The following is a 15,053-nucleotide window of genomic DNA, read 5'->3' as shown; positions in this document are numbered from 1 at the left end:
GAAATTTCATGTGATAATGTACAAATCATTTATAAAAGAATTGAACCATTAGAGCTTAAGCTATAAAAGACTTCTGCATATTGTAATATTGTTAGCTTTAATATCAATTGTATATAGCAAAATGTTGAAAGCGGTGAACAATCTTTAAGAACTTCTAAAGTGATTTTAACGATTGTAAAAATATAAATTTTACATTTTGCAAATACCTGTTCAATTAATTTTTACAATATGCAGTTGTATTTTATTTAACTTTACATTGTGTATGTATAAGTGATAAATAATATAAAGAAATCAACAAAGGGGGATGTTTTTTGTACAATATGTATCATATAATCTTATAAAAATCCATGTATTGTTATTCTGATAATTACCTTAAAAGAAATTAAGTTTTACTTTTTCTCTCTCCTATGAGCTTAACATTAAATATTATTAATTTTTTATTCATGTTTTTTTTTATTTCTAACATTTTATTTAAAAATAAGGATTTTATTATCTAAATTCTTTTTTGGATATTAGTCCGATATCCAGCATTAAGTTTCATTCAAATGTCCATCAAGTGTATTATGTATTAAGGGATTACTACTAAAAACTTAAATTGGACATTGATTATATAAAAAAATATAGTTCTTTTCAGTGATTGTATTATTATTGAAATCTTTTAATAATTAAAGGGGCAATCAAAACTTATATTATTGATGCCCACGTGGAACATTCGTCACAAACTAGATACAAGGATATCTTATTGTTCTCAGACAGAGGAAAAAAGCTAGGAGTTTTTCTACATTGCGCAGAATGGTTATTCACACAGTTATCAATACGACATCCTACTTCCTTTACACTGATACAATTATTCAATACAAAATCACAAGATATACAAGTTACATTATTTTGTTTTTGTGTTAAATTAGATCTCTGACATATAGGACAAATAACTTCTTTGTCTTGTTCGTCTGCAGTGAGAGCTAATATTTCAATTTCTTCTTGTGTCATTTTTTCATATTCTTGTAATATCCACTGTTCTATAAATAATAGATAAACATTACAATTTGCTATACAGAATAACAATTAAAACTATTAATTTCACCTTCTTCACTGAGTATTTCATTTTCTAATTCTTCTTCTTGATTAAGCAATTCATTAAGAAATGATGTATTGTCAAAAAAAGCTGCATCAAGATCTCTAGTTACGAGATTATTAAATTCTTTACGTACGATTTCAGTTAACGTATCTTGTACATCTTTCGAATTACTTTCCAAACCAAATCTACGTTTATTAAATAATTGTCCACGTTTCTCTCTCATTCTTTCTCGACATCTCTAAAATTAAATTTTATTGCACTGATAAATTTTTGTTGGAATACGACACAATTGACAAAGCATTATATTGGGTTACATATGAATTTTATTAATCTTAAATTTACAGAATTACAAATCCGAGGATATAAGATGCCTAACCTCTCGCAAGACCTCTTGCAATTTCGGAGAACTGTGTCTAAGTTTATTAGCACTGTTCCTATTTTTTAATTTTATATTCATGGTTGGACTTCGATTCTCCATGTCTTTCTTTTGTAATTAAATACTATTTTATATTGAAATTATACGAAAACAGATAATACAAAACAACACAGAGCAGATTGACGTTTACAAATATCGCTACTATTCTGATCGAAGCATGATAAAAAGTTCATTCGAGTGCTACACATGCGCAGATGCAAATTCTATTTAAATATAAATTTGGTTTGCAGAATTAATTATTATCAGGATAAAACAAAAAAGAGTTAAAATGTTTTCATAGCTCCCAAAACGAGAGTTACTCGTTTCAACCAAAACAAAAAATTCTTCATAGCTTGGAAACTATTAATTTTTCGACCCATGTTTATTACGATTTTTTTCATAATTTGGTAAATACTATCTATCCTAAAAGTCATAAACTCTTTTTTTTCACCCTGTACAATTAAATGTTTATAACGTATTTATGTATATGTAAACGTTAAATTAATGCGAAAATTATATTACAGAGGAAATGAAGGTAGACAATTTTTAAACGACAATGATTGATAATTTATTGTAATATCCAATGACGAAAGTGGAATACAATTTTACCAGCCAGGCATTCTATCCGAAATTAAAGTCATTTTCCGCTGAGATTGATTTAAAAAATCATGAGCCAACAGTATATGAAATAATTATTCCAATTAGAGTAAGGTCGCATAATATAAAACAATGATTCGCGATTAGTTATTACAATGTGTCATTTAAGTTATGCTAAAAAAAATATAATTCTTGTTACCAGTGACAATAATTCACCCATATAAGTAAAATATCATTTCGCAATCCTTATGCCTAAGAATAAATATATATATATATATATATAAATATATATATATTTATGTATATCTTAAACATTTATGCATCGTATACATACATATAAAGGGTATTTCGCGAGTAACTTTACAAGTTAGTCTTACACGACTTATATTCTGTTTCTGAAAATAAATAACATTCTCAACATTCGTAAAACAATCTCTAAAATTGTGTTCGTATTGAACTAACAATGCAAAAAACGATCGAGATCTACGAACCTAGAATATATTTATCTTCATAATACCTTTCTGTTACAACTTCTAACAACTCGTCGACGACCTAGAAAGTTATATATTTCTGAAACACCCTATATATACATATACACAGTTATATGTACATACGTATATATACATATACACGATCACTCTGTCACAGATGTACACTTGTACACCTATACGGTATATTCATATACAGAACTATATTCATATCTCTTTACAATAATATAAACAGTCGATACTTCGGTTGAAATATTAATTGATTTTCTCCAGTTGCGATGAATAGAGCACTGAATAATATACGTGAATGTCTTATTCATGTCAGGAATAGATCAATGGCAGATCTTCGACCAATTACATACTAATATTACTCAGACAATCAAGGAACAATGATGTCACAACAATGAGTTTCATTAATTATTCTTCTATTGATCGAATCTTGTCAGATATCAAACCATTCGTTTAAAGAAAATTGTTAAGAAGTAGGATTCATTATCTAATATGAGATTCAACGAATCGACTTGTATCACTTTCATTTTAAATATCATTGCTTGTATCGATCCAGTGATTTTTTCCTCCAACGCAGATTAGCTATCGTAATAATTAATTGCAACAGTAGATTAAGCAATGTAATATTTGGACTAGTTATCGATTACAAAATTAAATACATTTCTTCGACTGAAACCGGACACGATAATTAATCATCTAATTACAAATATTTAAGCGCACGATCCTCGAGAACATATTCGATAACTGACGTCTACGTTCTTCGTCATCGAGTTATGTCATTCTCGTCGAAGAATCTATTATACTTTTATTATTATCTGGGGACGATACTTTCGTTGACGAAGCACGTAGCACTATTTGATAAATCAATATTTGCGTACAGCCTAAACACTTTTATCCATGAACATTTTACAACGATACTTATTTATATACACTTTGACGTATTTACATATATCGCTGTCTACAACGACATGGAACTATAGCAATTAAGAGGGAAGTGTCTTTGTACCAACGTTTATCGGAGGACATACTCTATTCGTACTCTCGATACTTTTCGATAGACAACATACAAAATGTGTTTGTGTTTTTTTTTTTGTTTTTTCATGTTTTTCATGTTTGCTTTTTTAATATATTTTGCAATCGATTGCATTTTCTTCCTTTCCGTTCTTACAAATCGATATGAATAGTTGAAAATAACATAGCACCGAAGGAACTTGGGCGCAACATTACGCGTGTATTACTATATCTGTCAACTCTTGGCAATGATTAGAGTTTCTATAGTAACAGGCTAATCTTACAAGCTAATTTACTCCTAACGGTTAGAGATACGATCAATGTCAGTTTTCTTTCGATAACAACGAAGAAGATTCAAGTAACAATTTCAACCAATCTTGATCTGTCTTCTGCTTTGTTTCATTTTATACCTTACGAGCTACGATTAGAGCAATGATATTAGTTTCAACTAGGTAAAACATGATTGTATATACATATAATTTACGAATACATTTCTGAGACTCGATCGAAGACCAACGAATAAGATTCGCGAAACAGCTTAAAATGAAACGGTGGAAAGAAACGTTGAAAGAAGACAGCGCTTTTTTTCTCTAGGAAACCGCTTCCCTCCGAGGTGAGGATCTACATTCTTTTAGGAACTAGATTCGATTCGTGTCTCTTCGAACTACGTTATCAAAAATTTCGATCGTGCTCGATCGCATTTTGCAGAAGATGCTGGTGTCAGTTTCACATGGAAAGATTGCTAGAAAAAAGCTCTAATAGTAAACCGGTAAAAAAATCAATCGCATCGCGTTTGAAAATGGTAGATGATACAATAACGATTAAAAGGGACAAAAAGACAAAGTCCTCGTACCTTCAAACCATATTTTTTCTCGATTAGAAAGTTCCTCCTTCGTACAGGATGTGGGGAAGTCTATACAGTTTGTATCGCGCTTTATACAACATAGCTTCATTGTATCGAGTAGCGTTTTCAAAATTTACAATAGGTATACAGAGAGGATATAAAAAGGCGGAGTAACAAAGTAGAATTATCTTCTTTAGATTGTTGAGCACGTGTCGGTCGAAATATACGAGGACTTCCTCTCCGAACTATCCTCGTACAGTTTGACAGTTAAGTGTAGATATACATATGTAGAACTAATGCCGGGTTTCGAAGAACGACCGGCAGCGTGCGAATCGTCAGAGTTTCTCTGGTGCCGTATATCTGGTTGACGCAGTCTGCGATGAAATTGAAGGCCCAACGCTCGTTGATCGTTCCAATGGATGTATCCCTTTACCTGGAGTTGGTTGCGATACTGCACGCTTTGCCAACCTAAAAGAGCTATCATTTGTTACTGATTAGTAAATGGTACATGATAAAATATCGCAAAACAAATGTAAGATCTATATAGGCAATATGCCTAGGGTTAATTAATTTGAGGCGTTTATTTGGTACACTGATCAAATTTTGAGAATAAAAGATTGAAAAATTTTTCAGAAAAGAGAAAAAAATTAGATACGTAACAGCAAAATTATTTTGATCAGCGTGATTCCTTCAATACCTCACGATATTAAAGAGAGATAAAAACACCATAAGTTATAAACGGAATAAGCGTCAAACGAGTTCAGTTCGCTATAAGTTGCAGGGTTCATGAGTCATGCCTAAAGAGTCAACAGTTATTTTTAACTTATAAAAGTTCCTCAACGAATCGTGTTAAGTCACGATGTTAATTAAAGTTCTATAATATGATGTGTCTATTAACATTCCTCTCACCGATTCTACATAATTATATTCTCTTCTGTTCTTATTAAACGTTACTATTTATACGTACAGCTGGATTCGCTACCGTCTAAGAGACTAAAACTAATGTACGTATATAAAGGTCATGATGAGAAATCTCTTGAACCGCAGCATAATCGCAAGAAACATACTGCACCGATTAGTCAAGATCGTCGATCATGGAAGCAGATGAGGACATGGATTAGCAGCGTAGTAGAGTTAGCGGTGTGTTTAGATATTCATACTGAAAGCGTGATATAAATGTAACAGTTCCATGAACAAGAAGCATTAGTGAGTGATCGAATGACGATGAGGACGAACAGCTATCCCGTCTGCAATGACAACGATGCAGATAGTGGATTAATCGCTCATTCCTTAAATGAACAAATAAATACACTTGTCTAAACGCATCATCCATTGTGGACATGATTCTTTGTATCAGTTGTAACGGTGTATTATCACTAATGTCAATCATATAGTAATATAATAAATTATTACAAGTCGTTAGAAATATCCTTGAATAAATATTCCACAATGGTAGTTACTTTGATACAGAGATGGTACAACAAAAAAGATTATGAAGTAGAAAGAGTCAGTTCAGTTTAATCTTCTAAGGGGATTAGCAGGATTAAAACTGACTGGCTTCGAGCACGTAAAAAATGGTATTAATCGTTACAGGTTCTGCATATCCGCTCCATTTGCGAGGGTTAAATACACAGCTAAAAATGAGAATTGAATATATCATGTCATAAAGCATATTTAAGAAACATTTGTAAAACGCGTGACTCTCTATTTAGTAATACACCGTATGTCCGTGAGTTGTGGTATTTTTTTTAAGACGGCATTCACATATAATAGTCGTGCATCGTGTCAGAGCTTTAGTTCTATCACATGTTCAATCGTGCTGTTCATCTCTTGTACAAGCAAGATTATAGCCTGATCAACCAGCAAATGGGAACACACGATACGTTCTAGAAGTATAGCATCAAAAATATAAATGCTACGAAAGATAATGCACTAAATTTGAAATTATTCGTATAATTCGCTAAGTTAAACAAGTGGTTTAACTGTAAAACAATTTTCCAAATTTTAAATAGTGGATAAGAAATCTACAAAAATAAAGGATTACTTGAAAGTAATTTTGCTAGCGATTAAAATTAAATATAAATTTTTGTAAATATAGAGTATCTGCATAATTAATATTATAATTCGTGCGTCATCTGTGGTGGATCTAGCTTGATGTTCATTGTAACACAGACATTCACCTAACAAATTTCAAGCGGTAAGGGGCTCTAGTTTACCTTATTCGCTAAAGTGAGATCAGACCATTTTCGGGAGTTAATGAAAAAACTTTTTAATTCTGTGTACATCTAGACACTCATAGTTGATTAACCACAAATTCTGGACATGTGTATGGTTGATAGATAAAACATTAAGTTTGAGCGTAGAATGGTGGCGGCTCTTGCCGAGAGTACGAGATATCAACTACGTCGCGTAACGTATCTTCATAACAGGTACCTGTAATTAAGAAACTGATAAGCTTTAGACACCGTTCAAACCTTTTAACTAGCAGCTAAAATAGAAATCTTGGAGATGTATTAAAAGTTATAGGGACAAATTGTCCGTCGCTCCAACATTAAGAAACAAGAATTATCGTTGCTCCAATAGGTACCAAGTACCATTATTAGTGATTTAAAGTTGGAATAAAATTCATGAAAAGATATAATCTTTCCCTTTGCAAATCCAAGACCAATATAGTACAAGAAGGAGAAGAAATACAAGTAAAAGGAAAATTAAAAGTGATAGATATCAGTGACGAAGTACTGTACAGAAGTGCAAGAACGGTTAAATTATTAATGTGAACTAGAAAAATATCTTTTGTGCTGAAATTAAGTTGAGAGCAAATCGCATATATGCAAAGCAGAGTATTTATGATGATTCCTGTATACAAACATACGATATAGACTAATAAATTCTTAATATTACCGATGATGAACAAAAGTGAAACTTTTAAAACTGTTTTTTATGTCTATATCGTTTGTTGAAACTCTCATGGATTATTGATATGCCGTATCAAGACTATTAAGATTATTCTATGTATGTACCTTGTTTTCGTAGTTACGATTGTTTTATAGGGAAATCTCTGGATATAAATTGAGGTTTAAGTAAACATTGATGGGTGCGATTTAAAAACGAAGATCGCACGCGTCATTGATCGCCTCTGAAACAACTACCTTTGCTTAAAATTTCATACTGATCACAATATGTAGAGCTATAAAAATACAGCATTATCTATATACAGACGATAGAGTTCTTATTACTCTCCGAAATGCCTTACGCCCATTCTGCATTCTTCTCTCTAAGGGACAACATTTATACACTTCCACCATTCTGCAGCAACCAAAACATCTGAACGTCGAGGATAGCAAGGGTTGTAAGAATTATTACCTTAAAAATTTCCACATCACGGCGAAGTGTAAGCAATCGAACACAGTATTCACATCAAATTATTTCCATCACGGAATAGATAGCTTACCTTCTTCGCCGTAGAGAAGCATTTTGTCCGGGTAAACCGAACTGACCTCTTGGGATCACCATACGTGCATTACCCTGAGCAGGTCTCGAGCCTCCGTGCGCCTGTAGCATACTCAAATGAGCAGCATAACCATCATGAAGGATCGTTGCCAAGGAGTGGTACTTCTTTGATACTTTTCCAATGATGAATATTTGATTTTGTTTAAGATTAATCGCAGTGTAAACACTGATGTCCTTACTACTGCCGTATGCGTAATGAATTATTACACCATGTTCCTGAATAGAAAAGAGTATCGTTTTAATATCTTTGCGAACAATATTGAATCATTCGAATATCGATTTCAAGTAGTTAATCACCTGTATGAGTTTATGTAAGTACGCAGCTTTATGACCAAGTGGATCTGTCGAAAGACCATCTGCAAAGGACACAAGACCATGAGGGAAGTTGTGTTGAGACAACCAGGAAACAACTTTCTGCTGTTGCATATCAGGTCTTGCAGTAATATATATAATTAAATATCCCAGTTCTTGCCAATGCCTAATCAGAACCATAATCGTGTTAACCATCGGGCCAAGAATTAGACGTACAAGCAGATGTGTATAGCTTAAAATATACCTGACGACATCAACAGCTCCAGCTCTAACTTTCGGATCTTTCCCGCTAACGGACATACTCGCAGTAAACGAACCATCTATACTAAATACCACGCACTCTGTTTTTGGTGGAATCACAGCCAAGAAAAAGTCTACGGATGTATGATCACCCCTGAGAATCAAAAATTATATTTTAGATATATTCTGAAAAAATTTTGTTAATTATGGTTGACTAATATTACCTAACAATCATTTTAATTGGGTAAAGTCCATGTTCCAATGCTTTATCATCGGGTATTTTATATGTTATTCTACCATTTTTATCAGTTACTTCAGTTGATAAATGCGTCCATTCCCCTGCTGGAGCATCTTTCATGATGTGAATGTCCACTTTCTCGCCTGTCAGGATTAATCATATTAGTTGAAATCACTTGAAAAACATGTATGTATTACTAGCACGTATGCATATTATATTTGACATACCTGTTAAAGCAATAACGTCAATTGGACCGTACATAAATCTAGCAATCAGGATTTGTGGTGCTCCTTCTTTAACAATTACGTCATTTGCTCTATGATTGGCAGCGACATTCTGAAGCAGCAAATGAAAAATCAAACATTCGTATTAATAATTCCTTCGTTATCTCAAGTTACCTTAAGTTTAACGGAAGTACGTTTCTTATTCCACTTTTCCCTAGGTTGGCCTGGACGGAAACAAGATAATTCTTTCTCCTCGTTTGTGAGTAATGACAAATCAAATCTGCCTAACTGTCGCAGGATAAATGCGATAACATCAAGTGACTCCCAATAGCTCGCGTGAAAAATTTGAGGTAAAGAGTTCGTGGGAAAGTTTGCTAAACCCTCCGGGCAGTAGAGAGCATAATCTAATCTCTTGGTACCCCACCATTTTTGTGTTACTGTAACAAATTGTCGCAAGTAAGCGTAATATGTCAATATTCTTTATTATCGTTAACATAATTAATTCTTTACTTACAATTAGATACTACTTTTAAAGGAACATTTTCAACCACACCAGACATCGTACTGTGAATCGATATATCGGACAGCCGTCTTAAATGGGACATTGACATATTTGGGATATTCAATCCATCCGTAAACAATTGTGGATTCGTCTGGATAGCTTCCACTGAAAATATTCAAATACGATTTGTAATAATTATAAGCTACACAAAATTACATCTAAGACGTATAATACATACACAAATGATAAGGCTGTCCATTTCCTAATGGATACTTTTGATATCGGGCCACGTTCACGGGTGGAAGAAGAGAAAACCTTGCAGAAATCAGTGGTTCTAATCTAGCGGCTACAGGTTCAGTAGGATGGAATAAATTATACACCTGATTCACCAACGGTCTTCTTATATCACTAGTTTTATCCGAGGAAATTTTTCTATACGCCAATACCAGAGCAAGTGGACTACCAAACATGAAAAATTCTCCTACTTCGAAATCCAATTTACAATGTGAGGGGGTATCACTAAAAAAATAACATACGTTAATTTTCCAATATCACAACATATGTATGTACATTTATATGGATACGAATTGAGCTATAATTCTTCACCTTATACTAGAAGATTTCCTTCTAGGAGAAGGTGCAGTCAGGTGTTTGCCATCTTCGGCATTCGTGCTATTTTCAATGCCCTGATTATCCAAAATATTGTTCTCGCTATTATGTCTAGAGTGAGCTGATCTACACAAAGCGTCATATGTTAGAATCGCTCCTACTGAATCTCCAATAAAGCAAATTTGCCCCGTGAAACCTCGACCCTCGTCACTTCTGATGAAGTCGTGATAAACTTGGTTTGCTCCAGCTATAACTCGTGATACGGTGTCCTGATATTCAGGAGTTGAACTAGCGAGCAAAGGTATAGCGCCGATAGGAATAGTATCGTGTGTCACTTGAGGAGCATCCATAGAAGAGGGTGACACATCAAAACTATAAGGACTTAGGCTGAAATAACATGTGTCGAATAGATTGAGATTTTACAGAGAGATAAAGATAGTGATAAGGCATAGATAAAATTTCTAATCTAATCACATCGCTTTTACCTCGATAAAATACCAAGCCCTTCGGTACAAATAGATGGACAAGAAACAAACTTTATGGCCACGTGTCCAACCATACTGGGATAGTGTTGCCTCATGACTGACTCAAAGGCTCCTTTGAAAGTTGTGATGTCCGATTTTTTCGCCGTCAAGTCAACGTTGGCATCTAAGATATTCTTTTGTGAGTAGTGATTCACAACTAGTGGTTCGCTTTTATGAATTAGTGAATTATGAATTAGCATTTACCTAGTACACTGCCAGCATGCATCACAATAAGAAGGACAGTAGTTCTGCACGGTTGATGAGTTGGCGAATGTTGAGGTGAAGCCGGATACGAGGCATCGATGCTGGCCGACGTAGAGATTTGTAACCTTTTACTGCTACGTTCACTAGCCATACGTTGCAGGTACGAAGGTGAAAATATCGTGTCGTCTATAAATAAATATTGAAATAAGTTTTAGGAATAACCAGAAAAAGGATAAGCATTTAGATTATCAATCATTATTTACCTTCTTTGTTTACCATGGTAGGCGAAGTGAACGTATTGTCCTCCTCTTCTGCTAGAAGATCCAAAGAACTCCATTTAGATAATGAAGTGCTATCTCCAAAGCCCTCTGTATAATCAGAAATTTTAACATTGCTTATGCATCGTGCCTTTTTAAGCATCTCTGACTCGTGTTAAGGCAGGAATAGAATATTATGTATCAGGGGTGTTTCCCTTTTTCGGATTAAGCGTCGCAAGGTACAAAGTGGTAGTAGAAATATATTAGAAATATGAAGGTATTACTATTTATTTTATTTAATACAATCATTTCACAATGATATTTATCGTTAACATTTGAAAAAGTTTAACAATAAAAAAAGCATTTATTTTTGTAATCTACAATGCCATGCTGTTTCATGCTGTGATAAATTGCTTCTTGTGAACCTCCATGCTCGATGTTATGTATGACGATCTGTATGTTATGTAATTAGTCAGAGTTTCTTGTAAGTGTAAATCTCCGTAAGCAACAAGTACCATCTTGTTTCGGTCTACAAAGGCATGAATGCAATTACGCAATGTTCCTAAACTTATGTCGAGAGTACCAACGCTAGTATCAATGTTGCGATCTCTTATCAGACCATTTATTACGTTTCCGAAAAAAAACATATTCAAATGTTTGTAGATCTAAGAATTCAACACTATCTACGTGTCCTACCTTCGCGTATAATAGGTATAATGAACCCAGCTGCAGTGTGGAATGCGACATAAAAGAACAGAGAGGGTACACATATAAAAAAACAGAAAATGTTATTACCAATCATCATGCTGTATTTTCTACTTTGCAAAATGCGAATTTCTACCAGACACACTCCTATTTATTTTTAAACAAATTTCTTGTTTGTTTATTTAATCTGTTTTTAACAAAAGAAAACGTACAAAAACGGTGTCTAAAGAAATTCGCCAAGGCGTATGTTTCATGGTTTAGTTATTAGCCAAATGATAGTATTACGAATATGTAAATTTTTAGAAAGATTATTTACATGCTGCATAAAAAGAAGTCGATCTTTTACCTTGACAGTCAAAAAACTCATCTTCGCTACCAGATTCGGATTCTCTTACGATACTTTCCATGCGCCAATTCGCTATCTGCATATCGAAACTTTTGTTCGAACACGGCGAACTCATCTTGTTTTTCTTCCATCCCTTTTTAGCATCTGCTTTCTCTTCAGTAGGAGCACTTCTGGAACAAATTTCATCGCATTAAATAAACTGTAAACGAAAGGAGGAAAGTTATACATATAAATAAACTAGTTCCTGATTTTACTTCTATTTTTACCTAAGGTCGGGTACTTCGGTCGGTGAATCTTCCGGGCTAACGTCACCCTCTGAACTACCAGCTGTGTTAGGTATATCGGTCGATTTTCTGGCACTTGGGGGACTTTGAGGATCTTCGTTTTTCTCGATACTCCCAAGCGTGGCAGCCAACGTCGTAGCAACGTTCGACTCTTGAGGAGTCATTGTCGCGTTTGAAACAGTCCTGTCTTGATTGTCGTTTGTTGCTTCCCCATCGCCTTCTGCATTAGCCATTCTCTTCTGCAACGCCAATTGCGTTTGTCGTTCGATTTTCCGAATATCTTCCATGGTCAAACCATTCCATTCGTCTTGCCAGGCCCAGGCTTGCCTGTGAGCTCTAACCATCGTTTTTCTCAAAGCTGAAATCGTTTCATCGTCACATTTCACGGTATATAGAATTTTTAGAAGTTGGACATTAAGAAATAAACAGGGAACGGCTGTGCTCATATACGATACTGACCTACATCGTGTATGAACTTTTCTAATTTTGTTTGCACACCCCAATATCGGAACTCTACACGGCATAACTTGTACGCGCACATTAAAGACTTTCCGGATGGAGTCGGTTGTTGTTTCCCCTAAACGATAAGACAGTTTTAATGCATCAGTATTGATCGTTTTAAGTAAAAACTAGTAAAAAGAAACAGATACGGGAAGATAGATCTATACTTTTACGTCAGCCCAGTATTCCTCTAGCCATGATTCCGTGAGAGGTCCTCGACCGGTCTTCTGGGACACGTATAATTTAGGGTCCTCGTCTTTCACGTAATCACCCGTGTATTGATCTTTTACGATATCAATTACGTCTGAAATTTAATTATGTAATCGATGGATCTCGATATCTTAATAGAAAATGACTTGTCCTGCCTTCTTGAAATTTCATAGAAATAAATACATACCTACGATTCTATTTCTCAAATCGCTACCACTTAGCTTGAAGACATTTTCTTGGTAACCATTGTCGGGAAAATAGTATGTTTCTATTTCGATAGAAAACTTTTCAACGAAGGGGCAAGTGTAACGGGTCTTCGTATAGGGGTAAGCATTCCATGCTTCTTCTTTGGCGATCAACGCGGATCTAGGCAGCAAACTTTTGAACCATTCCGGAAGATGACTACCCACGTGGTAAATCTTATGGGTATATTGTCCGTTTCCACCTGGACCATCGCTATAAGGCTCGTTCTCTATAATCTCTACACCGCTGCCTGCTCCTTGACTTTCTTCTCTAGATTTTTTCTACAAGAAATACATTGCAAAAATAAACTTAACGTTTGTTGTTCACTCTTTAATTGCCTGCAGTTCCTATAGGAATCTACAGGAGTTATGGAAAGTAAGGAGTAACGAAGGTTAATTGTAACGCAACATATCGCAATGTAATGTTAAATTACCGCTATCATGTAAAGCTGAGCAATTCTATACTCCTCGACGGTGAGAGGCAGCGGTATTCGATATTCTTTTATCAACATCTTGCCACTTTTGTTTATCCTCGATCCACTCTCGCGAAAGACAGAGATCGTTCGAAGGCTGTTGCTTCCTCTTTATCTCTCAACCTCATGATATCATCGGCGCAAATCTTAAAAAGAAAAGAAATAAAGAAAAGAAACGTTAAGCGTTATATCGAACGTTGTTTTAACGTAGTGTTCTATTTTCGTTCTGGACGTTGCAAAAAGAAGTTCATCGTAATCGAGATATCCCTTGAGAGCGGCGATCAATATTTCTCGATACGCCTTCCAGCAGGTCCAACAGATCAACTTTTATCAGCGTAAACGGTTCGGGTATCGTGATTAACTCGTGCTACTTTTTATCTGCCGTCATCGATCTATCAGTTATACCTGGCCGAAAAACGAGCAACATAAGCGAAACGCGTAAATTCAATCGTATATCCCGTGGAGCATTAGAAATAGAGACCTTCGCGAACATCGACTGCCTGTTTCTCTCGGTCTATAATTGAAGCACGTCAAATGCTGAATCGTTGTGTTTGCATGCCGCGTTTTCACGCAAATCTGCTCTAGGTCACAGAGTGTTTAATAGCGATTAATAATCATTAGACCGCGGATATTTATGCAAATTCATATCTTTATAAATACAATTAAAATATGGAATCCAAGTAGATAATTATCTTACTTATGAAATACTATATTGAGTACTATATTCTATGTTTATTTCTATATTTCTGCCTACTCAATACTATTTTGCACCATCAAATTTTCCATAACTGTATAGAAATTAGCACATTAATAATAATCACCGAACGTTATAAATATGTGTCACCGATATCGATACTGATTGTATCTCTTTAAATGATTAGCTACTGCGATCTCTTTGAAAAGTATGTATCTAAAAAATGTCGCAAAAAGTAAGCGCCGACGAATATACTCGTCAAACACAGAGCATGTGCGGCTGTTATATATATATATATATATATATATATATAATAGTGTAGAATTAAGTTGTAATGAAATGACTGTTTTATTTTTTTTAAATAACACAAAACATTACCATTCCCTCGTGACGAGTATACTCGTCAAAAACTGCTAACTGGTTAAGATGATCGTAGATATAAATTTTCACTAAAGTGAAGAGTATAGAGACTATAGTAATTTATTCAGCGTTTATTTGTAAAATAGAACAAAAATTAGATATAATATAGTGATCTT

The 15,053-nt window shown here is 34.4% G+C and overlaps 2 protein-coding genes across 23 annotated transcripts in view; both read right to left on the bottom strand.

Moving 5' to 3' along the window:
• Window positions 1-446: 446 nt before the first annotated feature.
• Window positions 447-1,596, bottom strand: LOC139985765 (RPA-interacting protein). The gene is made up of 3 exons (XM_072000488.1): window positions 1,455-1,596; window positions 1,085-1,316; window positions 447-1,019 (listed from the first exon to the last, which is right to left on the bottom strand). Exons 1-3 carry the CDS (start codon window positions 1,554-1,556, stop codon window positions 685-687), a joined length of 669 nt encoding a protein of 222 aa, XP_071856589.1. The 5' UTR covers window positions 1,557-1,596; the 3' UTR covers window positions 447-684.
• A 440-nt stretch (window positions 1,597-2,036) lies between these two features.
• Rdgb (retinal degeneration B) overlaps window positions 2,037-15,053 on the bottom strand; it is a 26,663-nt gene continuing 13,646 nt past the window's right edge. For 8 of the 22 annotated variants that reach the window (XM_072000419.1, XM_072000421.1, XM_072000414.1 and 5 more), the window contains exons 2-20: window positions 13,785-13,969; window positions 13,296-13,632; window positions 13,066-13,202; window positions 12,857-12,974; window positions 12,380-12,755; window positions 12,114-12,283; window positions 11,069-11,173; window positions 10,806-10,991; window positions 10,563-10,725; window positions 10,075-10,464; window positions 9,707-9,987; window positions 9,481-9,633; window positions 9,141-9,403; window positions 8,970-9,078; window positions 8,729-8,885; window positions 8,509-8,658; window positions 8,250-8,430; window positions 7,894-8,168; window positions 2,037-4,919 (exon numbers count right to left, since the gene is read on the bottom strand). In XM_072000419.1, coding sequence (XP_071856520.1) covers window positions 4,778-4,919; window positions 7,894-8,168; window positions 8,250-8,430; window positions 8,509-8,658; window positions 8,729-8,885; window positions 8,970-9,078; window positions 9,141-9,403; window positions 9,481-9,633; window positions 9,707-9,987; window positions 10,075-10,464; window positions 10,563-10,725; window positions 10,806-10,991; window positions 11,069-11,173; window positions 12,114-12,283; window positions 12,380-12,755; window positions 12,857-12,974; window positions 13,066-13,202; window positions 13,296-13,632; window positions 13,785-13,862 — 3,771 coding nt within the window. In that variant the 5' untranslated portion in view covers window positions 13,863-13,969 and the 3' untranslated portion in view covers window positions 2,037-4,777. Of the gene's footprint in view, window positions 4,920-6,658; window positions 7,806-7,893; window positions 8,169-8,249; window positions 8,431-8,508; window positions 8,659-8,728; window positions 8,886-8,969; window positions 9,079-9,140; window positions 9,404-9,480; window positions 9,634-9,706; window positions 9,988-10,074; window positions 10,465-10,562; window positions 10,726-10,805; window positions 10,992-11,068; window positions 11,174-11,758; window positions 11,789-12,113; window positions 12,284-12,379; window positions 12,756-12,856; window positions 12,975-13,065; window positions 13,203-13,295; window positions 13,633-13,784; window positions 14,278-14,304; window positions 14,789-15,053 lie in introns of those variants that run through there. The other 14 variants (XR_011799486.1, XR_011799482.1, XM_072000430.1 and 11 more) reach the window with 14 other exon arrangements.

Source organism: Bombus fervidus, chromosome 3, assembly GCF_041682495.2.
Source record: "Bombus fervidus isolate BK054 chromosome 3, iyBomFerv1, whole genome shotgun sequence".
In the NCBI taxonomy this organism is placed as follows: Eukaryota; Metazoa; Arthropoda; class Insecta; order Hymenoptera; family Apidae; genus Bombus; species Bombus fervidus.
The sequence above is the reverse complement of the archived record's forward strand: the minus strand, read 5'-3'. Positions and strand labels throughout refer to the sequence as shown.

What these genes read in the sequence shown, in the direction of transcription:
- LOC139985765 (XM_072000488.1), bottom strand. Translation starts at nt 1,556, where the DNA reads ATGGAGAATCGAAGTCCAACCATGAATATAAAATTAAAAAATAGGAAC. An exon ending in TGCAAGAGGTCTTGCGAGAG is followed by an intron (nt 1,317 to 1,454) that starts GTTAGGCATCTT and finishes ATTTAATTTTAG; the next exon opens with AGATGTCGAGAAAGAATGAG. An exon ending in TGAAATACTCAGTGAAGAAG is followed by an intron (nt 1,020 to 1,084) that starts GTGAAATTAATA and finishes TATTATTTATAG; the next exon opens with AACAGTGGATATTACAAGAA.